The 16,585-nt window shown below is 41.2% G+C and overlaps 1 protein-coding gene across 1 annotated transcript in view; it reads right to left on the bottom strand.

The window, feature by feature from the left end:
• Positions 1-13,257, bottom strand: part of GLDC (glycine decarboxylase) — a 41,552-nt gene extending 28,295 nt beyond the window's left edge. Inside the window, exons 1-3 of the mRNA XM_064501262.1 lie at positions 13,005-13,257; positions 12,829-12,907; positions 2,930-3,065 (exon numbers count right to left, since the gene is read on the bottom strand). Coding sequence (XP_064357332.1) covers positions 2,930-3,065; positions 12,829-12,907; positions 13,005-13,232 — 443 coding nt within the window. The 5' untranslated portion in view covers positions 13,233-13,257. The remainder of the gene's footprint in view (positions 1-2,929; positions 3,066-12,828; positions 12,908-13,004) is intronic.
• Positions 13,258-16,585: the final 3,328 nt, after the last annotated feature.

The raw sequence follows: 16,585 nt of genomic DNA on the forward strand, positions 1-16,585 counted from the left end.
CTTGCTGTTTGTAGAGTTCCAGGCACGTCACTTGGCACTTTATGCATCTTTGAAGAGTTGTCATAAAGCTTATCCTGAAACTTACCCATCGGTTTGAAAGCTGAATAGTCTTATGAAATGGCATGCTTATGGAAGACATCTCAGTTTCAAACAAAAGTACAAAAAATTCTAAATAACTCAGACAAAAAACATTTAATTCACTGACAAATTAAAAAAAAAAATTGTCAAGCAACAGTCACTATGGAAAACTTGCGGCTAATTTTATAACTTTGAATCAGAGTGTTCTCTGGATAAAAGAAATTGTCTGAAGAGTATCTACCCAAAGTATTTTTAAGTAGCTTCTTTCAAGAACACAGAATTTTCAAACGGGTTTCAGGCTTAAAAGAAAACGATGCTTATGCTTTTCCAAAAGCTACCAGTATAAGATATTCTTGAATGCCAACTTCCCAAGCACTTAATTAGCACATAGCTTTGGTCAGACAATTTCATCTCAAACTAATCAAGCTATTCAAGCTTTTATTGCGAACAGAGATCTTGTACACCATTGTCTGAATGCTTCAAAAAACTTTGAAACTCTGGCAGGGTTGAATATTTTCTTAGCAGAATCTAATATCCTGCAAGATTTTTCTGGCAAATCTTCTAAAGAACGCAGTGTGGGTCAACAGTCCCACATCCAGCTGAAAACACATTTTGTGCTAAACAGTTTCTTCCTGAAATCTACCCCTTTGCTTCCTACCTCCTCCTACCAAGCCCGAGTGTCCTAAAAAGTCCTTCACTTCTGTGTTCGCAGACTTCTGTGAACAATTCTAAAGAATGCCCAAGCAATGAGAAACAACAAATCATGTGAAAGATACAGAACTGAGCAGAAACAATAAACCTTAACTTGCAGCGTTTCCCCTGAGGCTGCAATGCGTAGAGGTTAGTGTTTATAAGATACACACTTAGCGGATGTGAGAAGAGGCTGTATTTTTGACATAGCTTCCATAAAGTTTGTGTGGTTAAGAAGTTTGCTTTTATCTCCCTCTTTCCAGCAAATGCAACTCACTTTAACCTGCTGTAAGCTTAGCTTGTCGCATTCTAGTTTGATTTTATGGGACAGTCCAAGAATAGATTTTTTGAATAAACTCTCACAGTTGCTTTACTAACACTATATATTTTTTTAGTATTTAAGAACATGCAATTTATTTCAGCTCATTTACTTGAACCGTTCTTATTTTTGACTCTAGCAACGCAATATTTGTTTGCATAGACTCCTCAGATCTAAGAAGAACAACTTTTTGAAATATCTGTGCAACTTCTTGGTCCGTTCAAAAGTCTGATGATACACAAATACAACAAAGTCTAATAATAAATAGTCTTGTAAGTCTGCAGATACAGAGACCAACATGAAGTACATGTGAGTCACTATTTGTAAACAAGTAATACTTGGCTTAACCTGATAAAAGTATAGTACCTAATTAACAATGGCTTTTTATAATAACTAATTTTAATTAACCATTTTTTTATTATCTCTAAATATTGTTTTTATTCAAATGAAAATTACTTAGTAACAAAGATGTCAGTTATGATTGAATTATAGTGCAAAAAAGGATTTTATTGACTAAAGACACAGGAACTTCAAAATGAGACAATGTATGGTATCACTGCCATTCAGTCTGGTGGACTGAATTTCATTTTCATTTTTCTGATGTATTAACTCTGAGTTATAGGTGTTTAGAGTAACGTCCAATGCTAAATGAGTACTTATAACTAAGCCTTAGAACCTTTTTCCTGAAAAGTTCTTAGAGAGACAAAGGTTTTTACTATTTAGAACAATGTTGCCCATAATATATAAATAAATGCATTGAAAGATTTTTCTATTTTACATTAGAAGAATGGTAAAATTCAAGTCTGACAGACTATTTTTTGGCTTATCCCTAACAACTGAATTGTCATCCGGGTTCTGAGAACAAAGTATGATATTCTCAGTCTAGTCAAAAATTAATTATAAAGCACACCATCAACCTGTTCTTGGCAATCGGTAGACTGAGATATTTGTTTAAACAAAGAGAAACTTTATGGATATACATTCAAACTTTTGAAGTTCTCTGGTCTCAAAAAAAAAGGAAAAAGGAAAAAAAGGAAAAAGGAAAAAAGGAAAAAGGAAAAAAAGGAAAAAGGAAAAAGGAAAAAGGAAAAGGGAAAAGGGAAAAGGGAAAAAAGGAAAAAAGGGAAAGGGAAAAAAGGGAAAGGGAAAAAAGGAAAAGGGAAAAAAGGAAAAGGGAAAAAAGGAAAAAAGGAAGAAAGGAAAAAAGGAAGAAAGGAAAAAGGAAGAAAGGAAAAAGGAAGAAAGGAAAAAGGAAAAAGAAAAAAGGAAAAAGAAAAAAGGAAAAAGAAAAAAAGGAAAAGGAAAAAAAGGAAAAGGAAAAAGGAAGAAAAGAAATCAAAGGAATCAAAGGAAAAGCATTTAAGATTTCCAACGCTGTGTTCTTCCTAAGAGAACCATAATCACAGAACCATAATCAGAGTATTGCATAGTATTTAAATACCTCTATCCATAACTGGACATACTAGTGGAGGAAGGAGCTCTTTAGTTTTAGGCAGAATCTAGGAAACAATTACTTTTATTTAGAGTTAAATCTGAATACTTCCTTAAAGCAAACTAAAACATTCATGTTTTAGTTCGTAAGAAATACAAGCTGCGAACAGAAGTCATGGAAGTCTATGTTGTAAGCAGAAGCCTTTCATAGAACAAGCATCTTCTAAAGTCACTTTTCCCTCTCTAACTTCTAAACAATGTAGTTCCTACAGTTACAACTTCAGTATCAAACATACAAAAGCCTTAGTCAAAAAAATGGGTACTGGACATACCTGTCTATGCACATTCATAAGATGAAATCTAAGCATGTATTTATACATATGCATTTAATAAGGAAATCCTGTACATTACCATCCTGCGTTCTCCAGCAAGTTCCGTGAAATGGGCTGAGGCACTGAGCAGTTGTAATAACCCATGCCAATATAGGACCTCCATATCTTGTTCTTGCTTGCAATATTGTATAGAGTTTCAAGGATTTCATTTTCACCTAATTGAAAAGAAGTGATAGCAGAAAAGTTTAGTTACATATAATGTTAGCAGTTTTCAACTAAAATGTCTTGTATCTGTGTTAAAAAAAAAACGAATAAATAAACTGTATCAGAAAAAGCTACCAATCAAGAACAGGAAAGGAAAATAACTTGCTAAAATGTTCTGAGAAAGTTTAATTTCTACCAGATCTAAGTTGTGGGCTTTTCTTTTTCTTTCTTTCTTTTTTTTTTTGGTGCTCATTTCTATGAGGTGACTCTTCTGGATGCAACGAGAATTACATATTTGTTAACAGCTTCATTTTCAGTTCTTTCACAGTAATCACATTTGACAGTTCTGTCATAATACTTCATTTTAGGCAGTAATTCATTTTTTAACATTAAATAGAACATTGCACAACCTAAACAATGTAAATGTCACTCTCTATCAAACGTGCAACAACTGAATCATCACAGGACTCTGACCAACATGAAAACCATAGCAAGAGAAGTAGTTGCTGTTATGGGGAAGTGGTGTATGACAGTCTTCTGTTTGTAATGCAACATGCATTGTGGTTCTCTTGTACATGCATTAAAACAAATCTTAGGACTTTTTATTAGCTGAACCTTGCAGAATCAGCATGGAATGAAGTCCTGGTCATTCACAGTTAAGATTTAGTGTGTTTAACAGAGCAGAACTTGCACTAACTGAGTTCACACCAAGTATCCAAGAATAATTTCTTAGAATTCAGGAACTTCATGTTCTCTGCAGACCCCAGTGACATTTTCCCCTGAACAGCTGGTAAAACAGAAGAGGTCCTCTCAAATTTAACATGCTTCATCAGGTTACTTAAAAAAAAAGTGTGAATACAGTATTTCTAGCTGAAGAAATTCCACTTAATGATAGCTTTTAAAATAGTCTGTCAGTCTAATTAAGAGGGATTACAATGGAATGCTACTGAAGTGTTGAGATGAAAGGCAAAAGTCCCCCCCAACCCCTGCTTTAGTTTTTGGTCTTGCTTCTAGATATTCCTCAACATCCTCTGCCTTCCGGCAAAAATCACCTTCAGCAAAACTGTTTCTAATAGTTGATGAATAATGCTAGCCAATATCTGCCAAAGGAAAAGATTTACAACATACCTGAGTACCAGAGGATGCAGAGAGATGGTCAGTAGGTTCTGTAAGATTATGTAGAGAGACTGGACTACCTAACCTAATGAATTTGGATGGGAATTGGACATCTAACCTTCTAAGTATCCCTGAAAATTCCCTATGTACTTATCTGCATCTTTAGGTGCTTAGATCTTTTTTTCAATCTGACCTTGGAATTTTAGGTACTCCAGCAGTTGCATTAAGTTCTGTTCATTTTGCACTGCGGTTTGAAAAGGAGACTTTGGAATATAAGGCTATAAACAAGCAAATGAGAATAGCTTGAGCCCTGCACGTTTCAAAATCCGTCTCTCTGTGTAAATCACTCCAGCAAGAGAGACCAAATCAAAACAGTCCCAGTGGTCTAACGCCCTGGAACCTGATGGCAAATAATTCTCTGTAGAAAACCTCCAGGTTTTGAACTGATTTCTTCCATAGCCATAAACAAAGACATTATTTATCAATCTTTACCTCTAATTTCAAAACCCATCTCTCCTCTGCCACTTACTCAAAGTGTTACTATTACATTCAACATACAAACATGAATTTCGTATTGAAAATCTCCAGGTTTTCAATTAATTTCTTCCACAGCCACATAATAAATAATAACACTTTACATTATATACTTTATTATTTATTGATCATCATCTCTGATTTCAAAACTCATCATTGTTAAATCAATGTATAAATAAATTTCTTATTTTCAGTAGAATACATTTTTTTTTCTGGGGACTCAAGGATCATATATTCATTGAACTTGAACTCAGCAATACCCAAGGCAAAGTTTCTGAAATGTAGTAAACAGTCCCACTCCCCCATGCTACTCCTACAGACTTATTTCAGACAAATGCACTTTGTTTTTAGTGAGAGTTTTAACATTTTAAACCTCTTCCTCTCTGTCACTAGCAAACAAATATTTTGATGAAAGGCATTTCTGTGCATAGCTTTGGTTCTGTATTCTTGCAGAACGCAAATCAAATTTCAACCATTTTTTGGAAATGCTAGTGCATTTGTTTATTTAACTCTAAATTCAGTTAAAGGTATATGTTGGGTAGCATTTAACTCACTAGCCCAATGCCACACACAAAAAAATGCATTAAGAGCAAGATTTCTGTAGTAAACATGCTGAAAATATTGTACAATGTGCTAGATAGCATTTGTTTCCTTTGTTAACTTGACTGAATGATTATTCTAGAAAGCTGAGAGTCATTTCTCAGCAGATATAGCTAACAACTACCAAAGGAAGACACTGAACTTGTGTTAGAGCTCTCTGAAATAACACCATGTTTTCCCAAATAGATTCAAGGAACAAAGCATAAAACTTAGTGAGACAGTAAGCAGCTCAGGAACCAAATAAGCTTCTACATGCCGTCGAGAAGAGCTGCACATACAGATTCCAAAACAGATTATATTTTTTAATATATATATATTTATTCATTATATATTTATATAAATATAAATATTTATAAACATATATATAAATATAAAATAATATATATATTATATATATATTTATTTTATACATATACATTTATATAAAAGTTTTCTGTGAAGAAAGTTATATTACTAGTTTTTTAATCAGGATAGCAAAATGCTGGAGGGCACACTTCCTCCATTTCTGATTCACTTCACTTGCCCTGATCCTTTGGTCACTACAAAGGCAACAGCAGCAGGTCTCAAATATTCATCTCCTACATTTGACATGCCTCTTCAAAGAGATCTGGGGTAAACAGCCCTTCCACTTTGCCCTAGACTGAACACTGCCTTGAAGGAGTTCGTCAAAGCACTAGGCATCATTTTGGTAAGATATTTACAACCAATAAAGAACTGCACACCCATGTAACTGTTGTCAATAGCCCATGATGTGACTGTCCAGCCTGGCTTCCCTAAGAACAAATGTAAGTACATGTAGATTTAAGATGATGTAATTTTTAATCAAATCTGTGTTTGGTTTACACTGATAAGGTTCTGAACTTAAGCAAAATTCAGACAAGGGTCAAGGAAATTAACACATGCATTGGGGCCCAAACACAGCTGAATAAGGCTGTGAAACCATCCCTAGCTGTCCCCTGGCACCTATGGAGAGTAACAAGGAGATACAGTCAGGCTTTTCACAGAGGTGGGTGGTGAGAGCAAGAGACAAGGAACCTCTCCCCCACCAAAGAGAGACCAGCAGCAGAACAGGGGCTTGGGGGGTTGTGCCATCTTGGAAGTTTTCAAGTGCCAACTGATTAAAGCCCTGAGCAACCTCGTCTGATCCCAGAAGGTCGGACTAGGTCTGCGGCAACCTATCTTGTCTTGTGATCCACTTCCCCCATGGTAGCAGTGATTATATTCTGCATTCCAGCAAGCCTAGTTTTCAACTCTAGATTCCCATAACATGAATTGTGGAAGGGGTCTGACACTGCATTGTTCACTTTGTAAATGAACATCCAGTACAAGGACAGAAGAATGCTATAACTGCAAGACTGATCTTCAGTATGCTTAAAAATAATTTTTCAAAATCAAAATTAAATTGCTAAATTTCCATTTTGGTAGACAAGAGTGCCATCAAATCAAAAAAAACTGCCTGGAAACATAGAATCTTTCTGCTACAGACCCTACACACCTTGGGCCCACTGTATTCATGTAAATAATTCCTGATTATTCTTCTTTTAAGCCAGAACATATGAACAAGACTAGTGTATTTTGGAAGGTTCCAATATATATGGTTTAAGAATAGCTTGTTTTAAGTCCTCTGTGCTAGGTTACTGATTTAAGTTCTTCCCACCAGCTGGTAAAGTAAGGAAGCAACATACAAAATGGCGAAACAAAAAAGGATTAAAAAAATCAATGCTATTAAGAAACACTCGGAAACTGGCCATCACAGTCAGCTGTCTGTTTCCAGTTTTCTAGGAAGCATGGTTGAAATGTCTATCTTGAATTCATTCTGTTGGATATAGTCTACAAATCCTTCAAGAACCTTATTCAGCAAGAAAAGAACTGCCAGCTAAGTCACTGCAGTTATCTTTATTGCCCACACTCAACGCACTAGATAATAAGATCAGAGGCAGTACCCAGAATAAAGTTCATTGATCCTGCAGTACTGTCATCTTAGAACTGTGGAGAAAACCACTAAGGCTCTCACTAGGAGTTCAGTGAGGACACTTCATGACTGCCAGTCATACACACGCACACCCACAGAGCCACAGGTAAAACAGAGGCAAAATATATCACAGAAACAGGAAGAGGGAAGGAATTACCTAGTTCTAAAATGTTAATGCTATTATTTCTGCTGGTGTTTTACTGGCTAGCATAGAAGATTTGCTTTGAACCTGTGAGATATCTGCAAGGAAGTAGGGTATCCGTAGAAGTTAAGATGGGGGGGAGGGGGGGAACAACCCAAGGAGAAATCAAGACAACAGATGCAGATTAACTTAAAACCTGCAATGTAAGAGAGAAAAGGCTATTCGTCTGATGTCATTTTGTTCACATCAGGTAAATCCTTTAAGAAATCTAGCTTCTGAGGTCAAGTAAGCAAGATTTTCAAACAGAAAAAGTGGGCCAATTTATTTCCCTTGCTTCAGCAATTCCGTCTCTGGGAGAAAATCAAGTTATATAGACATAAAACTGCTCTGAAGCGCTGTCAAATTCTGTTGGACATGTAATAATGCTGTAGCACGGCCCAGGACAAGTGCCTGCTCCATGTGAGGAGTCCTGCCAGAGGCTCCTCAAGAGAAGGGCTGAAAGCCAACACTATCTGCTGCCCCGCCTCCTCCTCCTCCTCCTCCTCCTCCCTTCACTCACACCCAGCACTTACCCAGCTCGCCTGGGCAGCAGAGGCCACTGAGGTGCTGCAAGGAGAGAGAGGCACGGGGGGGCTAAGGGCCAGCAACTGGCCCACCCTTCGCCTTCCTACCCTGAGGGCCTACCAGCTGCTGAAAGGGGAGCAGCAGCCAAAAAGTGCCTTGAAGAGTGAAATGCTGTGGGGGACAGCAGATTCCAGTGCCACTTGTGGCAGCTCCCTGGAGGACAGTGATTGTCCAGGCTGTAGGGATCTCAAGTGTGCAATATGCACTCCAGTGGTAAGGAATCTGAAATGACAAAGTCGGCTCTAAAGTCTACTTAAAACCAACTCCTTGACATCGGTCTCACGCAGAATTACTTTTAAGTGTTGTTTTAAATTCAAAATGGCAGTTAGAAGATATTTAACGACAAGAAGAAAAATTAACTTGAAGATACAAACTGTTTTTGAATATGGCTGCTTCTGAATCGTGCATTTTAAAAATGTTTAGATTAGAGATCCAATTAGTTGCCTATGCAGGTCTTAACCAACATTTACAAACAAAAATTTTAGAGTAAAATTTGAAATATTGTGGAAAATCATTGTAAAGTTTGTAGAATAATTCTTTTAATTCAAATTCTGATTCAAAAAGTAGAAATATGCATCATGATCTATAAAGTCTTTGAATTTTAACATTGAATACACCCAGGAAATAAAGATGGATTTATGACAAGAAGCATTACAGGGATAGCTATGACTAATACACACAGTAGGTTTGCAGGGATAAAAGAAAGAGGATTACCCTTATATAAGGTGGCTTGTTCTTTTACTTCAACTAGGTCAGTCACTATATGTGCCAAAGCGCCTTCAGTATCTAAAGAAAAGCTGATTGTTAAAGTTTACTTCTGGTGACAGTGAGAAAAGAGCTCTACAATACCAGCTGATTGCTAATAATTAAATATCAAACAGACATCTGGCCTTTGTTGTCAGTACTGATTTGAAAAGAAGTGATATCCCAAAATAACATTTTTCCTCTGAACTTCATCTACCAAGAAAGATGACTTTAAAGGCCTCCCTCCGAGAATTAGCTGAGATAGGGGATTGCAACTTACTGTTCTCAGAATCAGGTAGTGCGTTCTGTTACCCCCCTACTGATTTTCAGTGGGACATTCAGGTGGTTTTACAACACAAACTGTCAACAGGCCCATGGCAGCAGCACCTCTAAAATGGCTTTTTTTTTTTTTTTAATCAAGACAGTGGCATAAGACACTCCTGTCATATTACATACCTAAGGAAGCAATTCATTTCAGATACCTCTTAGCACAAGTTATATTCCTTTATTTCTCTTCTTCATCACTGACCAATTCTATACCAGAATCTACCTAGTAGATCTTTCTAGTATTGAAAGAGCACTTCTAGTGTAGATGCACTTTTATCAGCAAAACTTAGCATTTACCAGGATAGCTTTTTCATTCATACATAAGCAAAACAAAACAAACACCCAGTGGAGGCTACAGGCTTTCTGTGTCAATCTGTCAGTCAGGTAAGTAACGAAGCCCGATTCTTCCACTGAAGGTAGGGCTGTGCTGAAAAGACTGGCAAAGACAAAACATGTCAGGAAACCTGTGCTTCTACTGTAATAAGATGTTTTATTTAGGAATGGTGTTATCATTCCTAATGTTAGACCATTTAAACACAACTTTTTAATATAAACTGCAACCACACGAGGAAATTTTATTGCTGTTGTATAGATACAGCTTACAGATTTTTGAACTTTTAGACAACTTCTTACCAATAGAATTACCAACAGAACCAGCAGTAATGCAAAACAATCTTTCCTACTGCCACACCTAATCAAAGTTTGAAAATACAGATATACACAAAAAGTCTCCACCAGGGACATCCCCCCCTTCTCTGTAGTTGGTACTGTTACACAGTTTGCATAACAACCTTGCCCAAGCTGAAGAATACTGGCAACTTACATAGATTAACTATGCAAATATATAACTCTGAATGGACATTTTCCTCCTGTGTAATGTTTTTCCTCCTAATTAGGAATTTAGCTATGGTACTTTACATTCACACCTGAGACAAGGCCTGAAGATTTAAAGTTAAAAAAAATGAGACTTAATTATAGAGACCTAACATTCGGACATATTATTTATGGTGGGTGCATGAGTTTTTCAGGCCACTGTCTAATCTGAATTGTAGGCATTGATTTGAATGAGACTTCAGGGCAAGCTGCATTTCTTAACAAAAAGCAGCTCAAGCACAGCTGATCTTAGCTGCACTCTGACCAGTGGAGTCACCACAAATATTCTGTAAACTGAAGTAACAAAAAAAATTAGAAGTGTCTATTTAAGCCATTATAACTTGTCATTTTATGAAATCATGAACTTCATGAATGATAAAGTTGAAGAACACAACTGGAGTTGCCTTGCCCTGTTCTCTCATTGCATATTTGAGTTCTGGGGGCAAGGGAGTAAAACTGTCTTCATCAAAGTTAACAGACCACACCTAAAATATAATGCAGTTGTCATGACATTTTACTAATTTTGCTGTTTCTCTTTAATATGAAGGATGTGATAAGGGAATAATATACCATACATATGGAGCAATCCCACACTGATGATTAGAAAGACAGTGCTCTAGCTAATAGTGCACTGAGCAGAAAGCAAGTTTGACTCAGAATACAGTGTGCTAGGTACAAGATGTTCAATGTGAAGTTGCACAACTTTAGGCTGAGGCTTTTAATTGGTCTTTACAGTCTGTGTGGTTTTCTTCTAGCAAAACAGTAGAAAACTAGTGGCAAAAATCTACACACTAAATTACAAAATGTAGTTAGTTCATCACAGTATAGGGAAAAGAAAAAGCAACAGTGTACAGACAAGTTTTCTGTACCTCATGGAAATATCTGTATTTTTCAAATTTGCTGCTGCATGCAGCGCAAGAGTCTGCATCAAGTCACATTCTTTTCAAGTTTACTACAAGGGAAAAGGAACGGCACAGCACATGGAGTAAATACCAGTGAACTACATACACTGTTAGCTAATGAGGTCCTGCTGTACAATGAGAACTTGCATACAGCAGAACATCACTAATTCATAGTAATGAATTGTGAGACTACCTCAAAATAATTGCGCAAATTAGTATGTGAACACACAAAACAATGCATAAAGATTTTGACTTAGGTTGACAGTGTTGGCTTAGTTTTAAATAACACACGATTATTTTAATACCTTTCTAACTCTACTGTATCACATTCATGCAAAGTCTCAATAATGAACAATGTTACAATAGTTTCATATACTAAATACAAAATGTAATGAAGAAACCATCTAGAATGATTTTTAAGATGTAGTTATTAACAACAATCTACATTATCCCCTCTTTCAGACCTAAATATACCCCAAACAACAATAGCCCCCCACAAAGTTCTTTCCCTTGCGGGCCTGTTTAAAAAAAGAAAAATCACTCTTAGAGTCAGGGAATATCCTGATTAAAACACATTTCCCATGGTTGAATACATCAAGAAATATTTACACTATTCTTGTGCAAAGGAGAATTGAATTTCATCTCTCCCACCCTTCCTACGCCCCGTATTAGTAAGATGGAAAAACTTATCTAAAAAAATAATCATTGTACAGATAAAATGTTTTAAAAACAGAAACTTTTAACCACTATCGTATTATTCCTGGCTAGAATCTGCCTTTTCGGGCTGCAGTTTTCCCGGCGGCTCATCGTGGCGGCTGCCTCTCTTGTGTGATGTCATCTCAGACCGACCAGATGGAAATGGCCAGGAACCCCGCAGACGCTCCGGGCGCTCAAGTTTACACTCCCATTACAATGGGCTGATGAGCAGGGCAAAACCCAGCAAGTGGGATCAAAATGCTAACAGAACAGGCAAACGATCCTAACACAAATATAAAGTTAATATTGATGTAATCGTCTCCAGTGGCTGAATGGCTACTAAGCTTTGTACATTTCCGCGGAACTACTTGGCTAGCTGCATTTTTAAGTGTTTCTTACACTAGCAGGCTTTCTAAGCATGATGCTCATGGTTAGCTATCAAGATTGCAATTCATACAGCTAGCAGTTTTCCGCTCTGATTAAAGCCTAACTTTAAAAAAGTGAATAACTAAAACATCATGTCACATCAGAGTTTTCTAAAGCAATTTGGTGAGTTACTGTAGTGCCACTACGACTGGCTCAGATGTCTTGTATTCCTGCTGTTCATCCATTTCCCTCAATCAAAGAGATTCAAAATGCTAACCATTGTCTCTAGTGCATGTTACATGGAGATGCATGCAGGCTTCGCGTATTATTTGAATACGCGTGCTATTGTTGAAAAACTCACAGAGAAATCATGCAAATTGTGTGAGCCAATGAAAGAGAGCAACTCGTTTGAAAGGGTGATTTGCTACAGTCTGCACTACGGTGACGGCTTTTAACCACACCTTTCCCTCCATGTCAGACTCCCGGGACAAAGCGAAGGCACTGTAGCACTTGAATTCAAGAACGGTTCCCAGGCAATTCCAGGCTGCCGCACAAGTGTTCCTACCGATTTCACACGCGGGACCACGCAGCGCAGCAAGCACACTGCTGTACTTGGAGGGTGAAGATTAGCGGATCGGTGACGGGTACCGCCACCTCACTAAACCTCACCCGTCATTTCACATCAAACGGGAGGTCTTTTTGTCCCGCGCCTCGGAAGGGGCGTTGAGCGGGAGGGAGGGAAGCCCCCCGAGCCCTGCCCTGCCTCGGTGCCACCCAGGTCTGGGAGGCCGGAAGCAGCCGGGGGAGGGCGGGCAGGGGGCGAGCGGGACAGGGCTGTGCGGGAGGCTGGGCGGCGGCGGGGCGCAGCGGGCACTTACAGACGTGGTCGTCCATCTTCAGCGGCCTCCGGAGGCGGATGCTGGCGGGAATGGTCTTATCCATCAGCTCCTCGACGCTCTGCAAAGAGGCGACCGCCGCGCCGCCGTCAGCACCCCCGGCCCGGCCGGGGCCGCCCCGCCGGCGCGGGGCGCGGGGCCGCGGCGCCGCCACCTACCTGCACGCCGACGGCCCGCAGCATCTCCCGCTTCTCGCCGTCCCGCGGCCCGATGTGCCGCCGGGAGAAGTCGTCGTGCGGCGGCAGGAGCCGCTCGATGCACCGCGCCGCCTCGCCGCCGCCGCCCCACCGCCGCTGCCCCGCCGCCGCCGCCGCCGCCGCGGGCCGCAGGTGCCGCGCCGCCCCGCGGGCCGCCAGCCGCCCCCACCATCGCCCGCAGCTCTGCATGGCCAGCGCCGCTGCTGCCGCCGCCGCCCGCGGACCGCCACTTTGTGCCCGGGGGGCGGCGCGGCGCGGCCCCCGCCGGCGGCGCCAATGGGGCCCGGGGGCGGCGCCGCGCTCGCCCCGCCTCGCCGCCACCTGCCCGCCCGCCCCGCCGGGCCGCCCCGCTGGGCCCTGACCCCGCGCCGCGGGACCGGGACGGCCGCGCCGGGGCAGCCGCCCGGGAAGCGGCCGGGGAGGGTGGGGCGCGCTGGCCGCCTGCCCCGGCGGGACCCCGCGGTGGAAGGCGGTTGGGAAGGTCCTGGGAAGGAGCCAGGCCCCCCTCGGAGAACAAAGGCTTGTGGCTGTTTCCCGCGGCAGGTGAGAGGCCTCCTTCCAAGTGGCTACCTTGTGGAGGAACCACAAGTGACACTGTCTGTAGCCGCTAAAAGAGGAAAAATCGTCCTTCTGCGAGTTCCTCTTAGACAGGAGACTGCCGTAGGGGTGAAGTGGGCACTACTGGCACTCCCCGGCATTGCTGATTTTGGTACGCACCAAGCATGAAACAGTGGTGGGTTGCAAAACACTATCACAACTCACTGCTCTTTTCATTTTGCAGTGCTGTTTAATTATTTTAAACAGACTCATTAGCTGGAAGAGGGCCTTCAACTAAGGCACAGGAGAGAAAATGGTGGCCAGTTACGAGCTACTCACTGCGGGGCGTAAGAGCGCAGTTTTTGTTTCATAGCATCCACGCTGATACTGAACTCACGTACGTATGTTCTAACCTGGACTTCCTTACTGCTTAAGATGGCCCGAAAGTCCAGTGCCCCAAACCAAATAACATCACGCACCCTACAATTACCAAGTTTGTGCAGCTTGACCAGCACCAGCCAGTGCTGCTGCTTTGAGTGTGTTCCACTGCACTGACGACCACAGCTTACAGAGGCAGCTTTGCACGCTGGCGTCAGGCTCACTCAAAACCAGAACTGCCTCAGCACTCATGGCTGTGACCTGCATGATCTAACTGCTCGCTGAGACTGCTGTCTGGACTGCGTCTGCTGTGAGTATTGCAACCGTGAGGTGTCAAACGCACACCTGAGGAATGGTTTGTAGACAAGCATCAGGAAACTACAAGGACAACAAATGAAAGTCCAGCTGTTCTCCCCGGTTGTACCTCGATGGCCATGCTTTCCTGTTAAGGCGAATATAAGTCTTCTGAAAGCTGCTTCTAGCAGACTTTTCAGAACAAAGAACTTGGTGACACCTAATGTTATCACAGATACCAGTTTTGTCTCTATAGGAAAACTAACATGTCCGCTATGTGAGAGATCTCTCTGATCAAAATAATTGCTCTTCTAGATCACAGAAAATCTACATCTCTCTTGCTGCAGTACGTTGAATTATTTAGACTGACCTGAAATAAATGATAACAAATTTGGGCTCAGCTTATTTAGAAGTAATGCTACAAACAGAATATTAAATATTAGGCTGCATGCTTATTTTGTAAAAGGTCTGTCTCTACTGTGGATTTAATTACGCCTTTTATGCATCACTCCATTTATACTTTTTGTGGTAAACTGATGGCCCTGATAAGCCTTCTGTAATTGTTTTCTTTGTTAAATATATTAAGGACAGCCCCATGAATCAGGGCAATTTAAGATTTCTAGATGCAGGTTGGCTGAAATATACTCAAAGAGTTTTGTCCATGAGGGTAAAAAGCTGTGAGCTGACCTAGAGGCCCTGGAGGCGGAAGACGGCAGGAAAGCAACACACAGTGCTCCACATGGTAACTGGCTGCCACAATGGCTTAATGCAAACTATGAGGCTGAATCAGCTGATGGAGTCAGTATTGGGTAGTGGAGAGGTTAACTAGAACCATTTTCTCCATTTCAATTCTGCATCTCTGAGGATAATGTTGACATAGTTATGAATGTGGATCTTTATTTGCAAGTAACAGCACAAAGTATAGCAAAATTGAGGACACATATTGGTATTAGCATTTAAATAAAGTCACAAGGAAAGATAAATATATTCCCAAGACATACAATGATTTCATCTTAATTCTGTCATGGCTTTTGCCACCTCTCTTCCAAATTTAATGAGATAACTGGTCACTACTTCTGAAGCTAAAAGTGAACTTACCTACTTTGCACAAACTGCACTGACTCATACAAGCTCTCTATTTGTGTAGTAAACATGAAAACATCTGGAGTGTCATGCTAAGCCATTCTCTGTACTCTTTCAACTTTCTCCTTCAAAAACTCAGCACAGACCTTTGTCTGAGCATGGACCATGTGTTGTTCAACTTACTCATCAATGATCTGGCTGAAGGGACAGAGTGCACCCCCAGCAAATTTGCTGATGACACAAAACTGGGAGGAGGGGCTGATACACCAGAGGGCTCTGCTGCCATTCAGAGGGACCTCAACAGGCTGGAGAGAGGGACAGAGAGGAACCTCATGCAGTTCAACGAAGGGAAGTGCAGGGTTCTGCTCCTGAGGAGGAACAACCCCATGCAGCAGGACAGGCTGAGGGCTGACCTGCTGGAAAGCAGATCTGTGAAGAAGGACCTGGGAGTCCTGGTGGACAACAAGTTGACCATGAACCAGCAATGTGCCCTTGTGGCCAAGAAGGCCACCAGCCTCCTGGGCTGCATCAGGCAGACTGTAGCCAGCTGGTAGAGGGAGGTGATCCTTCACCTCTGCTCAGCACTGATGAGGCCACACCTGGAGTGCTGGGTGCAGTTGTAGGCTCCCCAGTATGAGAGAGACATGGATCTACTGGAGTGAGTCAAGTGAAGGGCTATGCAGTTGCTGAAGGGACGGGAGCATCTCTCCTACGAGGAAAGGCTGAGAGAGCTGGGACTGTTCAGCCTGCAGAAGGGAAGGCTGAGGGAAGATCTTCTAAATGTGTATAAGTATCGGAAGGGAGGTTGTAAAGAGAATGAGGCCAGACTCTTTTCAGTGGTGTCCAGCAACAGGACGAGAGGCAATGGGCACAGACTGAAACAGAGGAAGTTCTCCCCGAACATGAGGAAAAAATTCTTTACTGTGAGGGTGACTGAGCAGTGGAACAGGTTGCCCAGAGAGGTTGTGGAGTCTCTGTCCTTGAAGATGTTCAAGAGCTGTCTGTACAGGGTCCTGGGCAACCTGCTGTAGCTGACCCTACTTGAACAGGGGATTTTGACTACATGATCTCTAAAGATCCCTTCCAACCTCAACTGGCCTTTGATTCTGTGACATGCAGTCAGTGTGAAGAGGACACATGCCTTGGCTTATGTGCTTGATCAGTCAGCCAACTATCTAGCTACCTCCTAAAATCTGTACTATGGCCTTCATGAGCAAAATAGGGATCCTGAATATGAACCTTAATAGAAA

This window comes from Dromaius novaehollandiae, chromosome Z (assembly GCF_036370855.1).
Source record: "Dromaius novaehollandiae isolate bDroNov1 chromosome Z, bDroNov1.hap1, whole genome shotgun sequence".
NCBI lineage: Eukaryota > Metazoa > Chordata > Aves > Casuariiformes > Dromaiidae > Dromaius > Dromaius novaehollandiae.